Here is a 15,270-nt window from a genome sequence, read left to right on the forward strand (position 1 = left end):
TTATATGCAGAGTACATCATGAGAAACGCTGGACTGGAAGAACCACAAGCTGGAATCAAGATTGCCAGGAGAAATATCAATAACCTCAGATATGCAGATGACACCACCCTTATGGCAGAAAGTGAAGAGGAACTCAAAAGCCTCTTAATGAAAGTGAAAGTGGAGAGTGAAAAAGTTGGCTTAAAGCTCAACATTCAGAAAACGAAGATCATGGCATCCGGTCCCACCACTTCATGGGAAATAGATGGGGAAACAGTGGAAACAGTGTCAGACTTTATTTTTCTGGGCTCCAAAATCACTACAGATGGTGACTGCAGCCATGAAATTAAAAGACGCTTATTCCTTGGAAGGAAAGTATGACCAACCTAGATAGCATATTCAAAAGCAGAGACATTACTTTGCCAACAAAGGTTCGTCTAGTCAAGGCTATGGTTTTTCCTGTGGTCATGTATGGTTGTGAGAGTTAGACTGTGAAGAAGGCTGAGCTCTGAAGAATTGATGCTTTTGAACTGTGGTGTTGGAGAAGACTCTTGAGAGTCCCTTGGACTGCAAGGAGATCTAACCAGTCCATTCTGAAGGAGAAGAGACCTGGGATTTCTTTGGAAGGAATGATGCTAAAGCTGAAACTCCAGTACTTTGGCCACCTGATGCAAAGAGCTGACTCATTGGAAAAGACTCTGATGCTGGGAGGGATTGGGGGCAGGAGGAGAAGGGGACAACAGAGGATGAGATGGCTGGATGGCATCACTGACTCGATGGACGTGAGTCTGAGTGAACTCTGGGAGTTGGTGATGGATAGGGAGGCCTGGCGTGCTGCAATTCATGGGGTCTCAAAGAGTCGGACACGACTGAGCGACTGATCTGATCTGATCTAATCTGATGTGACAACAACTCCAACCTCTCCATCATTCACTACTGCTGAACACGCCTGTCCTTTAAACTTTCTGCAGGGGTCTCTCTGATAGGTGTGCCCCTGCTCGCTCACCTGCTCTCTGATGGCTCCTTCTCTGATGGCAATCTCTTCCAGTATTAAGATAACCATTTTCACCTGGATTTCCCTGGCGGCTCAGACGGTAAAGCATCTGCCTACAATGCGGCAGTCCTGGGTTTGATCCCTGGGTCAGGAAGATCCCCTGGAGAAGGAAATGGCAACCCACTCCAGTACCCTTGCCTGAAGAATCTCATGGATGGAGGAGCCTGGTGGGCTACAGTCCATGGGGTTGCACAGAGTTGGACTAAGTGACTTCACTTTTACTTTTTTTTCACTTTCACCTAAGGCTTCCCACGTGGTGCAATGGTAAAGAATCTGCCTGCCATTTCAGAAGAGGCAAGAGACGTAGGTTTGATCCCTGGGTGGGGAAGATCCCCTGGAGGAAGAAATAGCAACCCACTCCAATATTGTTGCCTGGAAAATTCCATGGACAGAGGCCTGGAGGGCTACAGTCCTTGGGGTTACAAAGAGTCAGAACCTAGGGGCAGATAATTCACAACCCAGATCCTAGCCCTGGGCTCCAGGCACCCATTTGCTAACTCCCTTTGGGGATGGGTTTTTTGTTTTTGTTTGTTTTATTTGGCTGTACCTGGTCTTAGTGGTGGCATGCAGGAACTTTAGTTGCAGCATTCGACCTCCTGGTTAAAAAAAATCTTGGGTCCAGTAGTAGTGTATCCTCAGTCATCGTTGAAGGTGAAAGTCTCTCAGTAGTCTCTGACTCTATGTGACTATACAGTCCATGGAATTCTCTAGGCCAGAATACTGGAGTACTGGAGTAGGTAGCCTTTCCCTTCTGCAGGGGGTCTTCCCAAACCAGGGATTGAACCCACGTCTCCCCCATTGCAGGCAGATTCTTTACCAGTTGAGCCACAAGGGAAGCCCAACAATACTGAAGTGGGTAGCCTATCTCTTCTGCAGAGGATCTTCCCAACCCAGGAATCAAACCAGGGCCTCCTACATTGCAGGTAGATTCTTTACCAACATTGGCAGAAGACAAAACTCATCCCCATCCCCTGTAGGTGTGGGGGCCTTCCTCAAAGTAGCCTTCCGTGAAGCACAATATTTCTTTGGTGTTTCATGTTTGATCGTGCAGATTTGTGCAAGGTTTTCATTCCGTTTGATAACGCATGTTTATTTTAACATAAAAATATTTTATTTATTTTTCTTGGCCACAAAGCTTGTAGGATCTCAGTTCCCCAGCCAGGGATTGAACTCACACCCTCAGCAGTGAAAGCACGGAGTCCTAAACACTGGACCACCAGGGAATTCCCAAATACTTTATATTATTTACCAGTTAAATTTTCCCCAGGGAGTTCTCTGGTGGCCTCATGGTTAGGATTCTGGGCTTTCACCCCAGGGCTTGGGTTCAATCCCTGATTCAGGAATTGAGATCCTGCAAGTCTTGAGGGGCAGCCAAAAAACAAGAAAACAAAAAAATTTCCCCCAAAACTTTCAAGTAAAGCTGTCACTCCAGTAGTTCATCACTTAACCCAGCCCACCAATGTGTACATCCTTGAGGCACCCCAGTCAGGGAAGGGTGGACTTAACGTAAGTCAACCTGAGCAACTTACTCTTCTAAATCTATTTCCTACTCTGTAAAATGGGAAGATAATTTTTAGTGGATGTTCTTATGAGGGATAAATGAGGTCCACTGTGAAAGCACTGTAAACCATGCATTGATAAATAACAGGTAGTGTCATCATTGTCTGTTCTGTTTCCTCTGCTGCAGAGTTTCCCAACCATGGTCATCGCACACGGGTGTACTGCAATTAGGTTACAGGTGAAATACAACATAAAGATCCCATGGCTCTTGGGCCTGCCAGCTAGAATAGCCTCTTGGTACACGCAATCCATGGGGAGAGCTCCCCTTGGGATAATCCAAGCAAAGCAGAGTGTGACATCCTGCCTAGCAATCACAAGTAGGCAGAAGGTCAGCAGTATTTGCTGCTTGCCATGTGTTAGCACTTGGACACCAACTTCAGAGGCCAGAGCAGCATAGTGCATTGCTGCACATTACAGAAAGGGTCCAGGGCCCTGCTAGAGGAAGTGAGTTCCAGGGGCCAAGTAGGAGGAGCTCCAACCCAAGGTGGTCAGGGATGGAGGGGCAAGGAGACTTGGAGGACTCCAGCCACAGCAGCTCGAGAGGGCTGACCCAAATCTGTCTTCACATGGTATCAGATATTTCTGTCCATTTTGGGCTGGTGTCCAAGCAGTGTCCAAGCTAACTTCAGGATGGCTGCTTTAACAATGCTTATAGGCAAAGGCTGGTGGCTCAGACAGTAAAGAATCTGCCTGCAATGCAGGAGACCTGAGTTCGATCCATGGGTTAGGAAGATCCCCTGGAGAAGGGAATGGCAACCCACTTCAGTATTCTTGGCTGGAAAATCCCATGGACAGAGGAGCCTGGTGGGCTACAGTCCATGGGGTCGGAAAGAGTTGAACACAACTGAATGACTAAGCACACATAGGCAAGGTTAATGTGAAAAATACTTAACATCTGAGATGGCACAGACATTACCAATCAGAACAGATGCCAGCTAACCATTAACAGTGAATACTAGTACATACTAGGTGGGTATCAACCCTGAAGGAATGTGCTTTAAAACAGAGCTGTGCCATTATTTTTAATATTTATTTATTTGGCTGAGCCAGGCTATAGATGCGGCAGGCTGGATCTTTAGTTCCTGTACATGGGATCTAATTCTCTGACCAAGGATCAAACCAGGCCCCCTGTAACCATCCCCCACTGAACCACCAGGCAAATACCAAGTGTCATTATTTGTAAATGTTTGACATGAAACAGTTTGATTGGATTCAAGATACACTTAATGGAATCACAAGAAATTTCAATTGACAATTTTAACGAAAGAAAATAAGACATTTCTTTAACTATTTTAACTTTTATACATTTTTTAATGTTGAAATTTCATTTTAAATTTTTTTATCTATTTGAGTAATTATTCATGGCTATCAAGAACTTAAAGACATCCTTCTGGAAAAGTTCTGGTCATTATTGCAAGTAGCTATTTTAAGCTTAAAACCTGATACTGAAAAGTTACATTCATGGGTCGGGGGTGGGAAGGAGGCTCAAGAGAGAGGGGATATATATATACATATAAAAAGCCTCTTGATGAAAGTGAAAGAGGAGAGTGAAAAAGTTGGCTTTAAGCTCAACATTCAGAAAACTAAGATCATGGCATCTGGTCCCATCACTTCATGGGAAATAGATGGGGAAACAGTGGAAACAGTGTCAGACTTTATTTTTTGGGGCTCCAAAATCACTGCAGATAGTGATTGCAGCCATGAAATTAAAAGATGCTTACTCCTTGGAAGGAAAGTCATGACCAACCTAAATAGCATATTAAAAAGCAGAGACATTACTTTGCCAACAAAGGTCCATCTAGTCAAGGCTATGGTTTTTCCAGTCAGGTATGGATGTGAGATTTGGACTGTGAAAAAAGCTGAGCACCAAAGAATTGATGCTTTTGAACTGTGGTGTTGGAGAAGACTCTTGAGAGTCCCTTGGACTGCAAGGAGATCCAACCAGTCCATTCTGAAGGAGATCGGTCCTGGGTGTTCACTGGAAGAACTGATGCTAAAGCTGAAACTCCAATACTTTGGCCACCTCATGCGAAGAGCTGACTCATTGGAAAAGACCCTGATGCTGGGAGGGATTGGGGGCAGGAGGAGAAGGGGACAACAGAAGATGAGATGGCTGGATGGCATCACCGACTCAATGGACATGAGTTTGAGTGAACTCCAGGAGTTGGTGATGGACAGGGAGGCCTGGCGTGCTGTGATTCATGGGGTCTCAAAGAGTCAGACACAACTGAGCAACTGAACTGAACTGATAGCTGACTCACATTGCTGTACAGCAAAAACCAACACAATATTGTAAAGCAGTTATCTTCGAATTAAAAATAAATTTTAAAAATAATAAAAATAGTTACATCCAAAAGAAAATTTTTAAATAAAATAAGAGAAAAAATAGTTACATTCACAGAAGAAAGTGAAAATTTGGAATGTATTTTATTTGGAAACTTTATATCAGCTCAACATTTAATGCTGTCCTTAATAATTTTATTTTTCAAATCATCATTATACAGTATGTGTTGTCGTTGTTGTTCAGTCTGTAAGTGATGTCTGGCTCTTTGCAACCCCATGAACTGCGCCACACCAGGCTTCCCTGTCCTTCACTGCCTCCTGGAGCTTGCTCAAACTCATGTCCATTGAATCGGTGATGCCATCCAACCATGTCATCCTCTGTCACCCCCTTCTCCTCCTGCCCTCAATCCTTCCCAGCATCAGGGTCTTTTCCAATGAGTTGGCTCTTCACAGCAGGTGGCCAAAGTATTGGAGCTTCAGCTTCAGTCCTTCCAATGAATATTCAGAATTGTTTTCTTCTAGGAATGACTGGTTTGATCTCCAAAAAATATAATTTTTTTTTTACCAAATCCCATATAGATACCCCTGAATCCCTCCTCCACTTACCTCCCCTTTACCTCAGTGGAACATATAAATTGTATAATTTTCTTTTTTTTAAAATTTTTATTTTGGAGTATATTTGATGAACAATGTTGTATTAGTTTCAAGTGTACAGCAAAGTGATACAGTTATACATATACATGTATCCTTTTTCAAATGCTTTTCCCATTTTGGTTGTTAAAATTGTATAATTTTCTATGTATGCCATGACAGGAAAAAGATTCCAAAGCACTGTTCTAGTAAATTATAAGTTCTGATGTCTCCTTCTTCCTTTTGGCTGGCCTCCAAGGGCAGTGCTTTGTAAAAACCCAGTAATATAATGTATGTTTGGTTTGCTGAGTGACTGACTGAATGACTGAACAGATCTTCTGGAAGCCATAGAAAGCAGCTCTGGGGTGATTAATATTTCAGTCAAAGAACAATCATGGCAGCCAAAGCGTGTAAGAAAAACACCATGTACGTTTGAGCTGCCTGTGTGGATTTCCTTTGGCCTAGCAGATGATGCAAGGGTTACACAGAAGTCCACATTGAACTTGTCTGTGCTTGTGGAGGCTCAGCAATGACCCTGCAGCAACTCCAGCTTCCCGGAGACACCTGGCTGGAGCTTTCTGGGACACGCCACTCACCTTGTTACGTCATCAGCGTTCATCTTGACCATCCTTGTCCTCTGCCTCCAAAGAAAAACACAGATAATTTTGAAAATGTTCAGAATGCTTTTAATAAAATTTGTCCAAATCTCCACTCTTCCCTTTATTTTACCTACATTGTTACACACAACAATGCTTCATGGAATACTTTACAAGTTCACAATGGAGTTACCTCCATTGTTGGAATACAGAAAAGAGTATCTACTATTTGAACACGAGATTGGTTGTTCTATCTCTCTATTCAGCTTCTTGAATGGAAGCTTGATTAATCTGACCACTTTTATCCAGATGTCAAGTAAAGTGGCCCCTCTCTGTCTTTCTAGTCCAAAATGAGGCTCCTAAGGCAAGAGAAGGGGAGACAAAGCAATATATATCTGTTGTGCAGTTTCAAAGTCAAGCCAGGAGAGGGCACAGAAAACTTCCGCTTAGTCATTTAATAGGAGAATTCAGGAAATGGACAGAGCTCTCATTCAATCACTCAATCAGGTAACACATGGCTTAAGTCATTTAGTCAAGCAGGTTTCCTCCGGACACCTCAACAATTTGATAATACAACAGGCTATCTTAATATACTCTTCAGACCGTTTGATTTACTATTGGAGGATAACTGTTTTACAATATTCTGTTACTTTCTGCTGTACAACAAAATGAATCATATAATATGGCTGATTATATATATATATAGCCCCTCTCCCTCTTGAGCTTCCCTCCCACCCCCAGCCCCCATCCCACCCTTCTAGGTCATCAGAGATCACTGAGCTGAGCTCCCTGTGCTGTAGAGTCAGCTTGCTGTGCTTGCATGCTCAGCTGTTCAGTCATGTCTGACTCTTTGCATCCACATGGACTGTAGCCCATCAGGCTCCTCTGTCTGTGGGATTTTCCAGGCAAGAATACTGGAGTGTGTTGCCATTTCCTCCTCTAGGGGTTCTTCCTGACCAGGGATCGAACCATGTCTCCTGCATTGGCAGGTGTATTCTTTACCACTGAGCCACTTGGGAAGTTCATTCAGCCACTTCTTGCTAGCTATCTATTTTACACACTGTAGTGTATGTATGTCAAAGCTACTCTCCCAATGCACCATTTGATTTCTGTCTTAAAGAAAATGTTTAGATTTTTTCAAAGCCCCAGCCAGTCTCCAGTGCATTTTTAGATGGCATTCTTCTTTGCCTAAGGAAGTCAGCTGACTCTGAATAGCTCCTCTTCATCTGCAGGGTGGGGGCTGTAAAAGCTAACTAACCTTTTCAGACTTCCTCATGATGATGTAGATCTAAAAGTATATCATCAACCTGGTCCTTAGAGAGAAAGGAACTAAACAAATGCAGGGGCTGATTATTAATTGTAAACTATATACTCTGGGTATATAGATCTGACTCAAGTTATTAGTGAGGCTAAACACTCAATAATTGACGGCTAAAGGGAATTCCAGAAAAACATCTACTTCTGCTTCATTGACTACTCTAAAGCCTTTGACTGTATGGAGTACAACAAACTGTGGAAAATATTTAAAGAGATGGGAATACCAGACCACTTAACCTGCCTCCTGAGAAACCTGTATGCATGTCAAGAAGCAACACTTTAGAACCAGTCATGGAACAACTGAGTGGTTCAGAACTAGGAAAGGAGTAGGACAAGACTGTATATCGTCACCCTGCTTATTTAACTTCCATGCAGAGTACATCATGCAAAATGTCTTGGCTGGATGACTCACAAACTGGAATCAAGATTGTCTGGAGAAACATCAAAAACCTCAGATATGCAGATGACACCACCCTTATGGCAGAAAGCAAAGAGGAACTAAAGAGCCTCTTGATGAGGGTGAAAGACAAGAGTGAAAAAGCTGGCTTAAAACTCAACATTCAAAAAACAAAGACCATGGCATCCAGTCCCATCACTTCATGGCAAGTGAGTGAAGTGAGTAAAAGTCGCTCAGTCGTGTCCCTCTTTGTGACTCCATGGACTGTAGCCTGCCAGGCTCCCCTGTTCATGGGATTCTCCAGGCAAGAATACTGGAATGGGTGACTGTTCCCTTCTCCAGGGGATCTTCCCAGCCCAGGGATCAAACCCATGTCTCCCACATTGCAGGCAGATTCTTTACTAGCTAAGCCACCAGGGAAGCTCAAGAATACTGGAGTGGGTAGCCTATCCCTTCTCCAGGGGAACTTCCAGACCTGGGAATCAAACTGAGTTATCATGCATTGCAGGCAGATGCTTTACCAGATGAGCTACCCAGGAAGCTCATGGCAAATAGAAGGGAAAAAAGTGGAAATAGTGACAGATTTTATTTTCTTGGGCTCCAAAATCACTGTGGACGGTGACTGCAGCCATGAAATTAAAAGATGCTTGCTCCTTGGAAGGAAAGCTGTGACAAAACTAGACAGTGTATTAAAAAGCAGAGACATCACTTTGCCGACAAAAAGCTATGGTTTTTCCCGTAGTCATGTATGGATATGAGAGTTGGACCATAAAGAAGGCTAAAAGCCAAAGAACTGATGCTTTTTTTTTTAACTGATGCTTTTGAACTGTGGTGCTGGAGAAGACTCTTGAGAGTCCCTTGGACTGCAAGGAGATCAAACCAGTCAATCCTAAAGGAAATCAACCCTGAATATTCATTGGAAGGACTGATGCTGAACCTGAACCTCCAATCCTTTGGCCACCTGATGCGAAGAGCCAACTCATTGGAAAAGACCCTGATGCTGGGAAAGACTGAGGACAGGAGGAGAAGTGGGCAACAGAGGTCGAGATGGTTGGATGGCAACACGGACTCAATGGATAAGAGTTTCAGCAAACTCTGGGAGATAGTGAAGGACAAGGGTAACCCAGTGTGCTGTATTCCATGGTGTCACAAAGAGTTGGACATGACTTAGGGGCTGAACAACAACCAAAGGGACTATAGCTTAAAATTGAGGTTCTAAAGTGACACAGAGCTCTAGGACACATGGGAAAATGCTGTTTAGACAAATGTATGAACCAACTCATGCCAGGTAACTCACCCCAGGAGAACATCCTCATATATGTGTTTGGAGGATCAAGATCAATGCTTGAAGTTCAGATGAGATCTCATACAAATAAAGCATGTATGATACAAAATCAGTGTTATGATAAAGTATTCTGTTTCATGATGACTTGCTTTTACATCCTAATTTCCTTCTGAATTCAACATGTGATATATTTTATCTCACTTGTCCTTCCTATTATTCTATAAAATAAATAAGATATATTACTTTATATTTGATAAGGAAAGTGAGGTGGTAAGTCAGTGATGTCACTGTATATTACAAAGCAACTTCCTCCCTAGGATCCTAAATTAGAGATGATCTTATATGTCAAAGGTTTCAGTCAGAGTAGTTGAGAGGGAGGGTGTTTCATCATTTATTGGATAGCTCAGAGGATAAAAGGATTCCCCTGTATTGACATTATTTCCATAGCTTGGAATGGGGCTTGTTTCAGAGCTCCACTTTTGACACTTAAGATCCAGACTCCAAATATTCACTTCATTACTTAAACTTAGTTTCTGGAACAATGTGTGTGTTAGTCGTTCAGTCGTGTCTGACTCTTTGTGACCCACTGAACTGTAGCCTGCCACACTCCTCTGTCCATGGGATCTTCCAGGCAAGGATACTGGAATGGGTTGCAACTAACACACACGCTCACACATACATATAGCTGTTTCACTTTCTGTACAGTAGAAACTAACACAACACTTGTAAAGCAACTATACTCCAATAAAAATTAAAAAAATAAAATAAAAAGTGTCTCTATCCTCCTTTCAAACAATAGAAAAAAATTTAATGCCAATTACTCCTCTCTTCTGGAACAATAGCCAGTGGCTAATAATCTGTCCTAGGGAATTCTCTGGTGGTCCAGTGGTTAAGACTTGGTGCTTTCACTGCTGTCCTGGGTTTGATCCCTGGTTGGGGAACTAAGATCCCACAAGCCTTGTATGTAGCATCTCTCCCCTCCCCCCACCCCCCAAAATTGTCCTAGCCTGGAGTTCAAAAAACAGAACAAGAATTAGAATCAGGCTTTCTGATTTCTAATCTTACAGCCTCCACTGCCTTGTGGATGAGTCAAATGTTTTTTCTTTTGCCCTTTACTTGATTCTCTAATGAAAAAAAATGCAATCTTCCTTTTAAAATCTTTTTTTCTTAACACAAAAGGAATGTGTGTGGTACAAAATAAAAGTCCACTATAGTCTACCCTACCCAATCAAGGTTATCTTTCAGTGCATATTAGGCTTTCGAAACTATCAAAACGATTTAGCTTATATAAAGTAGTTGGCAACTTCCTTTTTTAACTTTAAAATGTCTTGGAAATCGTCAAGATAAGTTTTTTTTTAATTTTTTACTTAGGTGTAATTTATGTGCCAAAAAATTCATCTATCTTTAAGTGTATAAATCAATTATTTATTCTATAAACTTGTGCAAACCATACTACAACCCAGATCTAGAACACTTTCATCACCCCCAAAACTTCCCTCATGCCTGTTAATAAGCTTTTTAAAGGGCACATTTTTGCAGATAATTACAATCATAAATAACAAGTCCCAGAAATTTCCATTTTGCCTAGCTTTCATTTGCTACTGGCAGGCAAGAAGAAAATTGCAAAAGCCCATCAACAAATGTTGGAAGAATACACCATAAGCTGATGGACAGCTGTTTGCTCAAAATAGTTTATTCATCCACTCCAGCTTTTACTGAGTGTCAGCCAAGTGCCAGGCTATTGGTTAAGTCTGTAGGAATATAAAAACAAGAGAATAGTTGTCCTCTCCTGGAATCAACTGGATGTGAGTTCAACATTATGCAAGTTAAGAATTTTAGTATTTAATGGGTTTGAGTGATAAAAGTGATAAAATTAGTGTGATATTTGGACTTACATTTCCAGAAATCAGGATGGAGAAACAGGGACCAGACTTAGAGTCCCAGCTACAACAACCAAAAGAGAAATAAACTATGAAGCAATGGCTTTTTTAAATACACTGGACATCAGACCACAAAGGACAGTACTCCCCAAAAAAGGAATAAATGAGATGAGCCCTGGTACTACCCCAGCACTGCCTGAGTTTCCAGGCTACAGAACAGCAAAGGAAAACTGAGGCAGAGCTCAGAGAAGTCCTGAGTCAGGCATACAGACCTGAGTCTAGGGACTGCATGGGACAGAGTAACAGAGAAGGGGGAGCAGTTCAGAGAGAGAGAGAACCCGAGATTTCTTCCAGTGTTCACCCAGATACTGCTTAGTACCTGTACGTTAAGAAAATTACCTAAGGCTGGGAAAAGAACCACTTGAAAGGATTGGAGGGAAAGGTGCCTAACTCTTACAGCCAGCTGGGAATAGTGCCCATTCCCACTAACCAGACTAGAAAAAATCATAATTATGGAAATTCCCTGGTGGCCCAGTGGTTAGGACTTGGGGCCTTCTCTGCTGGATCCTGGGTTTGATCCCTGGTTGGGGAGCTAAGATCCTACAAGTTGCATGGCACTGCCAGAAAACTAAAAGAAAAAAAATCATAATTTATAGGTCACTGGAGGTCTTGCCTCAGGGGAATAATCAGTCCCAGAGTTAACACTGCTCTGTGCCTGTCTAACAAATCTTAAAAGCAAAACCCAAAAGAAACTATTTCTAAAATAACTACACCCCAGAACAAAGTTCAAGTTGTATAGGAATACAAAAATATCCAGCACTGGGAATTCCCTGGCTGGCAGTCCAGTGGTTAGGACACTGCACTTGCACTGCAGGGGGCGTGGGTTGGATCCTTGGCTGGGGAACTAAGATCAGTCCAGGTTTTTTCCCATAAGATCTTACTAAACGAACGTTCTGGCCAACTCAATGTATCTAGCACTGAACTAGGTAAAACGTACAATATCTAGCATCCCAACAAGTATCAAGTATGCAGGGACAGGAGAATGTGATCTATAATGAGGAGACAATCAGTAAAAACTGACTCAGAGATGACACAGATGTTAGAATTAGCAGCAAAGACATTAAAATTGTTATCAGAGCTGTATTTCATATGTTCAAAATGGTAAGTATGAGTAGAGTCATGAGAGCTATAAAAAGATTATAATTGAACTTTTAGAGATGAAAAATTTACAGGGGAGGAATAATTATCTCCTTTATTTTGGATGATTTATATATACAATATAAAATGCAAAAACTTTTCTGTCTCCCTTTTCTAACAAATATGTCATGGTAGTGATCTATATTGAGTGTGCAATCAACCAAAAAATCACCTGATGAACTATGGAATGAGGTTCGTGACATTGTACAGGAGACAGGGATCAAGACCATTCCCATAGAAAAGAAATGCAAAAAAGCAAAATGGCTGTCTGGGGAGGCCTTACAAATAGCTGTGAAAAGAAGAGAAGCGAAAAGCAAAGAAGAAAAGGAAAGATATAAACATCTGAATGCAGAGTTCCAAAGAATAGCGAGAAGAGATAAGAAAGCCTTCTTCAGCTATCACTGCAAAGAAATAGAGGAAAACAACAGAATGGGAAAGACTAGGGATCTCTTCAAGAAAATCAGAGATACCAAAGGAACATTTCACGCAAAGATGAGCTCGATAAAGGACAGAAATGGTATGGACCTAACAGAAGCAGAAGATATTAAGAAGAGGTGGCAAGAATACACAGAAGAACTGTACAAAAAAGATCTTCACGACCCAGATAATCACGATGGTGTGATCACTCACCTCGAGCCAGACATCCTGGAATGTGAAGTCAAGTGGGCCTTAGAAAGCATCACTACGAACAAAGCTAGTGGAGGTGATGGAATTTCAGTTGAGCTATTCCAAATCCTGAGAGATGATGCTGTGAAAGTGCTGCACTCAATATGCCAGCAAATTTGGGAAACTCAGCAGTGGCCACAGGACTGGAAAAGGTCAGTTTTCATTCCAATCCCAAAGAAAGGCAATGCCAAAGAATGCTCAAACTACCACACAATTGCACTCATCTCACACGCTAGTAAAGTAATGCTCAAAATTCTCCAAGCCAGGCTTCAGCAATATGTGAACGGTGAACTTCCTGATGTTCAAGCTGGTTTTAGAAAAGGCAGAGGAACCAGAGATCAAATTGCCAACATCCGCTGGATCATGGAAAAAGCAAGAGAGTTCCAGAAAAACATCTATTTCTGCTTTATTGACTATGCCAAAGCCTTTGACTGTGTGGATCACAATAAACTGTGGAAAATTCTGAAAGAGATGGGAATACCAGACCACCTGATCTGCCTCTTGAGAAATCTGTATGCAGGTCAGGAAGCAACAGTTAGAACTGGACATGGAACAACAGACTGGTTCCATATAGGAAAAGGAGTACGTCAAGGCTGTATTTTGTCACCCTGTTTATTTAACTTATATGCAGAGTACATCATGAGAAACGCTGGACTGGAAAAACCACAAGCTGGAATCAAGATTGCTGGGAAAAATATCAATAACCTCAGATATGCAGATGACACCACCCTTATGGCAGAAAGTGAAGAGGAACTCAAAAGCCTCTTGATGAAAGTGAAAGTGGAGAGTGAAAAAGTTGGCTTAAAGCTCAACATTCAGAAAACAAAGATCATGGCATCCGGTCCCACCACTTCATGGGAAATAGATGGGGAAACAGTGGAAACAGTGTCAGACTTTATTTTTCTGGGCTCCAAAATCACTACAGATGGTGACTGCAGCCATGAAATTAAAAGACGCTTACTCCTTGGAAGGAAAGTATGACCAACCTAGATAGCATATTCAAAAGCAGAGACATTACTTTGCCAACAAAGGTTCGTCTAGTCAAGGCTATGGTTTTTCCTGTGGTCACGTATGGATGTGAGAGTTGGACTGTGAAGAAGGCTGAGTGCTGAAGAATTGATGCTTTTGAACTGTGGTGTTGGAGAAGACTCTTGAGAGTCCCTTGGACTGCAAGGAGATCCAACCAGTCCATTCTGAAGGAGAAGAGACCTGGGATTTCTTTGGAAGGACTGATGCTAAAGCTGAAACTCCAGTACTTTGGCCACCTCATGTGAAGAGTTGACTCATTGGAAAAGACTCTGATGCTGCGAGGGATTGGGGGCAGGAGGAGAAGGGGACGACAGAGGATGAGATGGCTAGATGGCATCACTGACTCGATGGACGTGAGTCTGAGTGAACTCCGGGAGTTGGTGATGGACAGGGAGGCCTGGGGTGCTGTGATTCATGGGGTCGCAAAGAGTCGGACACGACTGAGTAACAGATCTGATCTGATCTGATCATTTTTCATCCATGAACTCATACCTCTCTTATTTGGTGCATCAAACTCTTTGAAACTTAACGATGGGGTCTATATTTCATCTTGTTCATTTCAATTCATCATTCTAACCTGTCTCTATCTCTGTGAAACTTGTTCCTATCAGCTGACTCAGTGCAATCTCCTCATTCTGTGTCAGCTAAACATTTAATAAGCTTGCTCTCCTTGACTTCATCCAAGTTGCCAATAAAACTGTTCAACGAGGCAGAGTACTTTAGCACAATGTGGAGAGATCTCCTCTGGGTAAACAAGGTACTTTAGTCATCATGCTTTGGGAAAACTACGATTCTCAGATTAAGATCACACTGAATAGGATTAATGGTGATTAAACATTGCTCCCCCCCCAAAAAAAATTAGTAAATTTGAAAACAAGTTTGATGAAATAAAGAAAAAAATTTTAAAAAAGGACAGAACATCATTAAGCTATAGGACAAATTGCAGTAGCCTAATTAATACATGTGTACTTGGGAGACTTCAAAGGAGAGACATGGTCAGAGAAGTATATGAAGAAAGACTGGTCAAAAATTTTCCAGCTCAATAAACCCCAAGCACAGAAAACGTTACGGAAACCACAGCACCAAAACCTGAGTCAAAGAACCTACTTGGGACATTCAAATCTTTCATTAGTGACAATATGATTTTCATTAATTTTCACACATATGAAGCCCCATCAGTTCTATAAATCATTGTGTTGCGTTCCTGGATATCTAATTGCTCCTATACCATTTAAAGTTTCTTCACTTTTAACTGAAGCATTAACTGGCTAGTCTTTACTGCTTAGTGTCTCTGTTCAGAACTGCAGATGTGCTCTAATCTGATGAAGCTTTTAACAGAAACAAAGGACTGGGAATGCTTGGTGAGTCAATGGGACGTCCTTCCATGCCAGAAGAAA

The 15,270-nt window shown here is 42.0% G+C and overlaps 1 protein-coding gene across 1 annotated transcript in view; it reads right to left on the bottom strand.

Moving 5' to 3' along the window:
- AGMAT (agmatinase (putative)) overlaps positions 1–15,270 on the bottom strand; it is a 39,319-nt gene that overhangs the window by 11,235 nt on the left and 12,814 nt on the right. Inside the window, exon 2 of the mRNA XM_086343847.1 lies at positions 6,103–6,147. Within this exon, the coding sequence (XP_086199973.1) occupies positions 6,103–6,134 (32 nt within the window). The 5' untranslated portion in view covers positions 6,135–6,147. The remainder of the gene's footprint in view (positions 1–6,102; positions 6,148–15,270) is intronic.

This window comes from Bos grunniens, chromosome 16 (genome assembly GCF_055505025.1).
Source record: "Bos grunniens cultivar Pamir isolate PY7600 chromosome 16, Bosgru_T2T1.0, whole genome shotgun sequence".
Taxonomy (NCBI): Eukaryota; Metazoa; Chordata; class Mammalia; order Artiodactyla; family Bovidae; genus Bos; species Bos grunniens.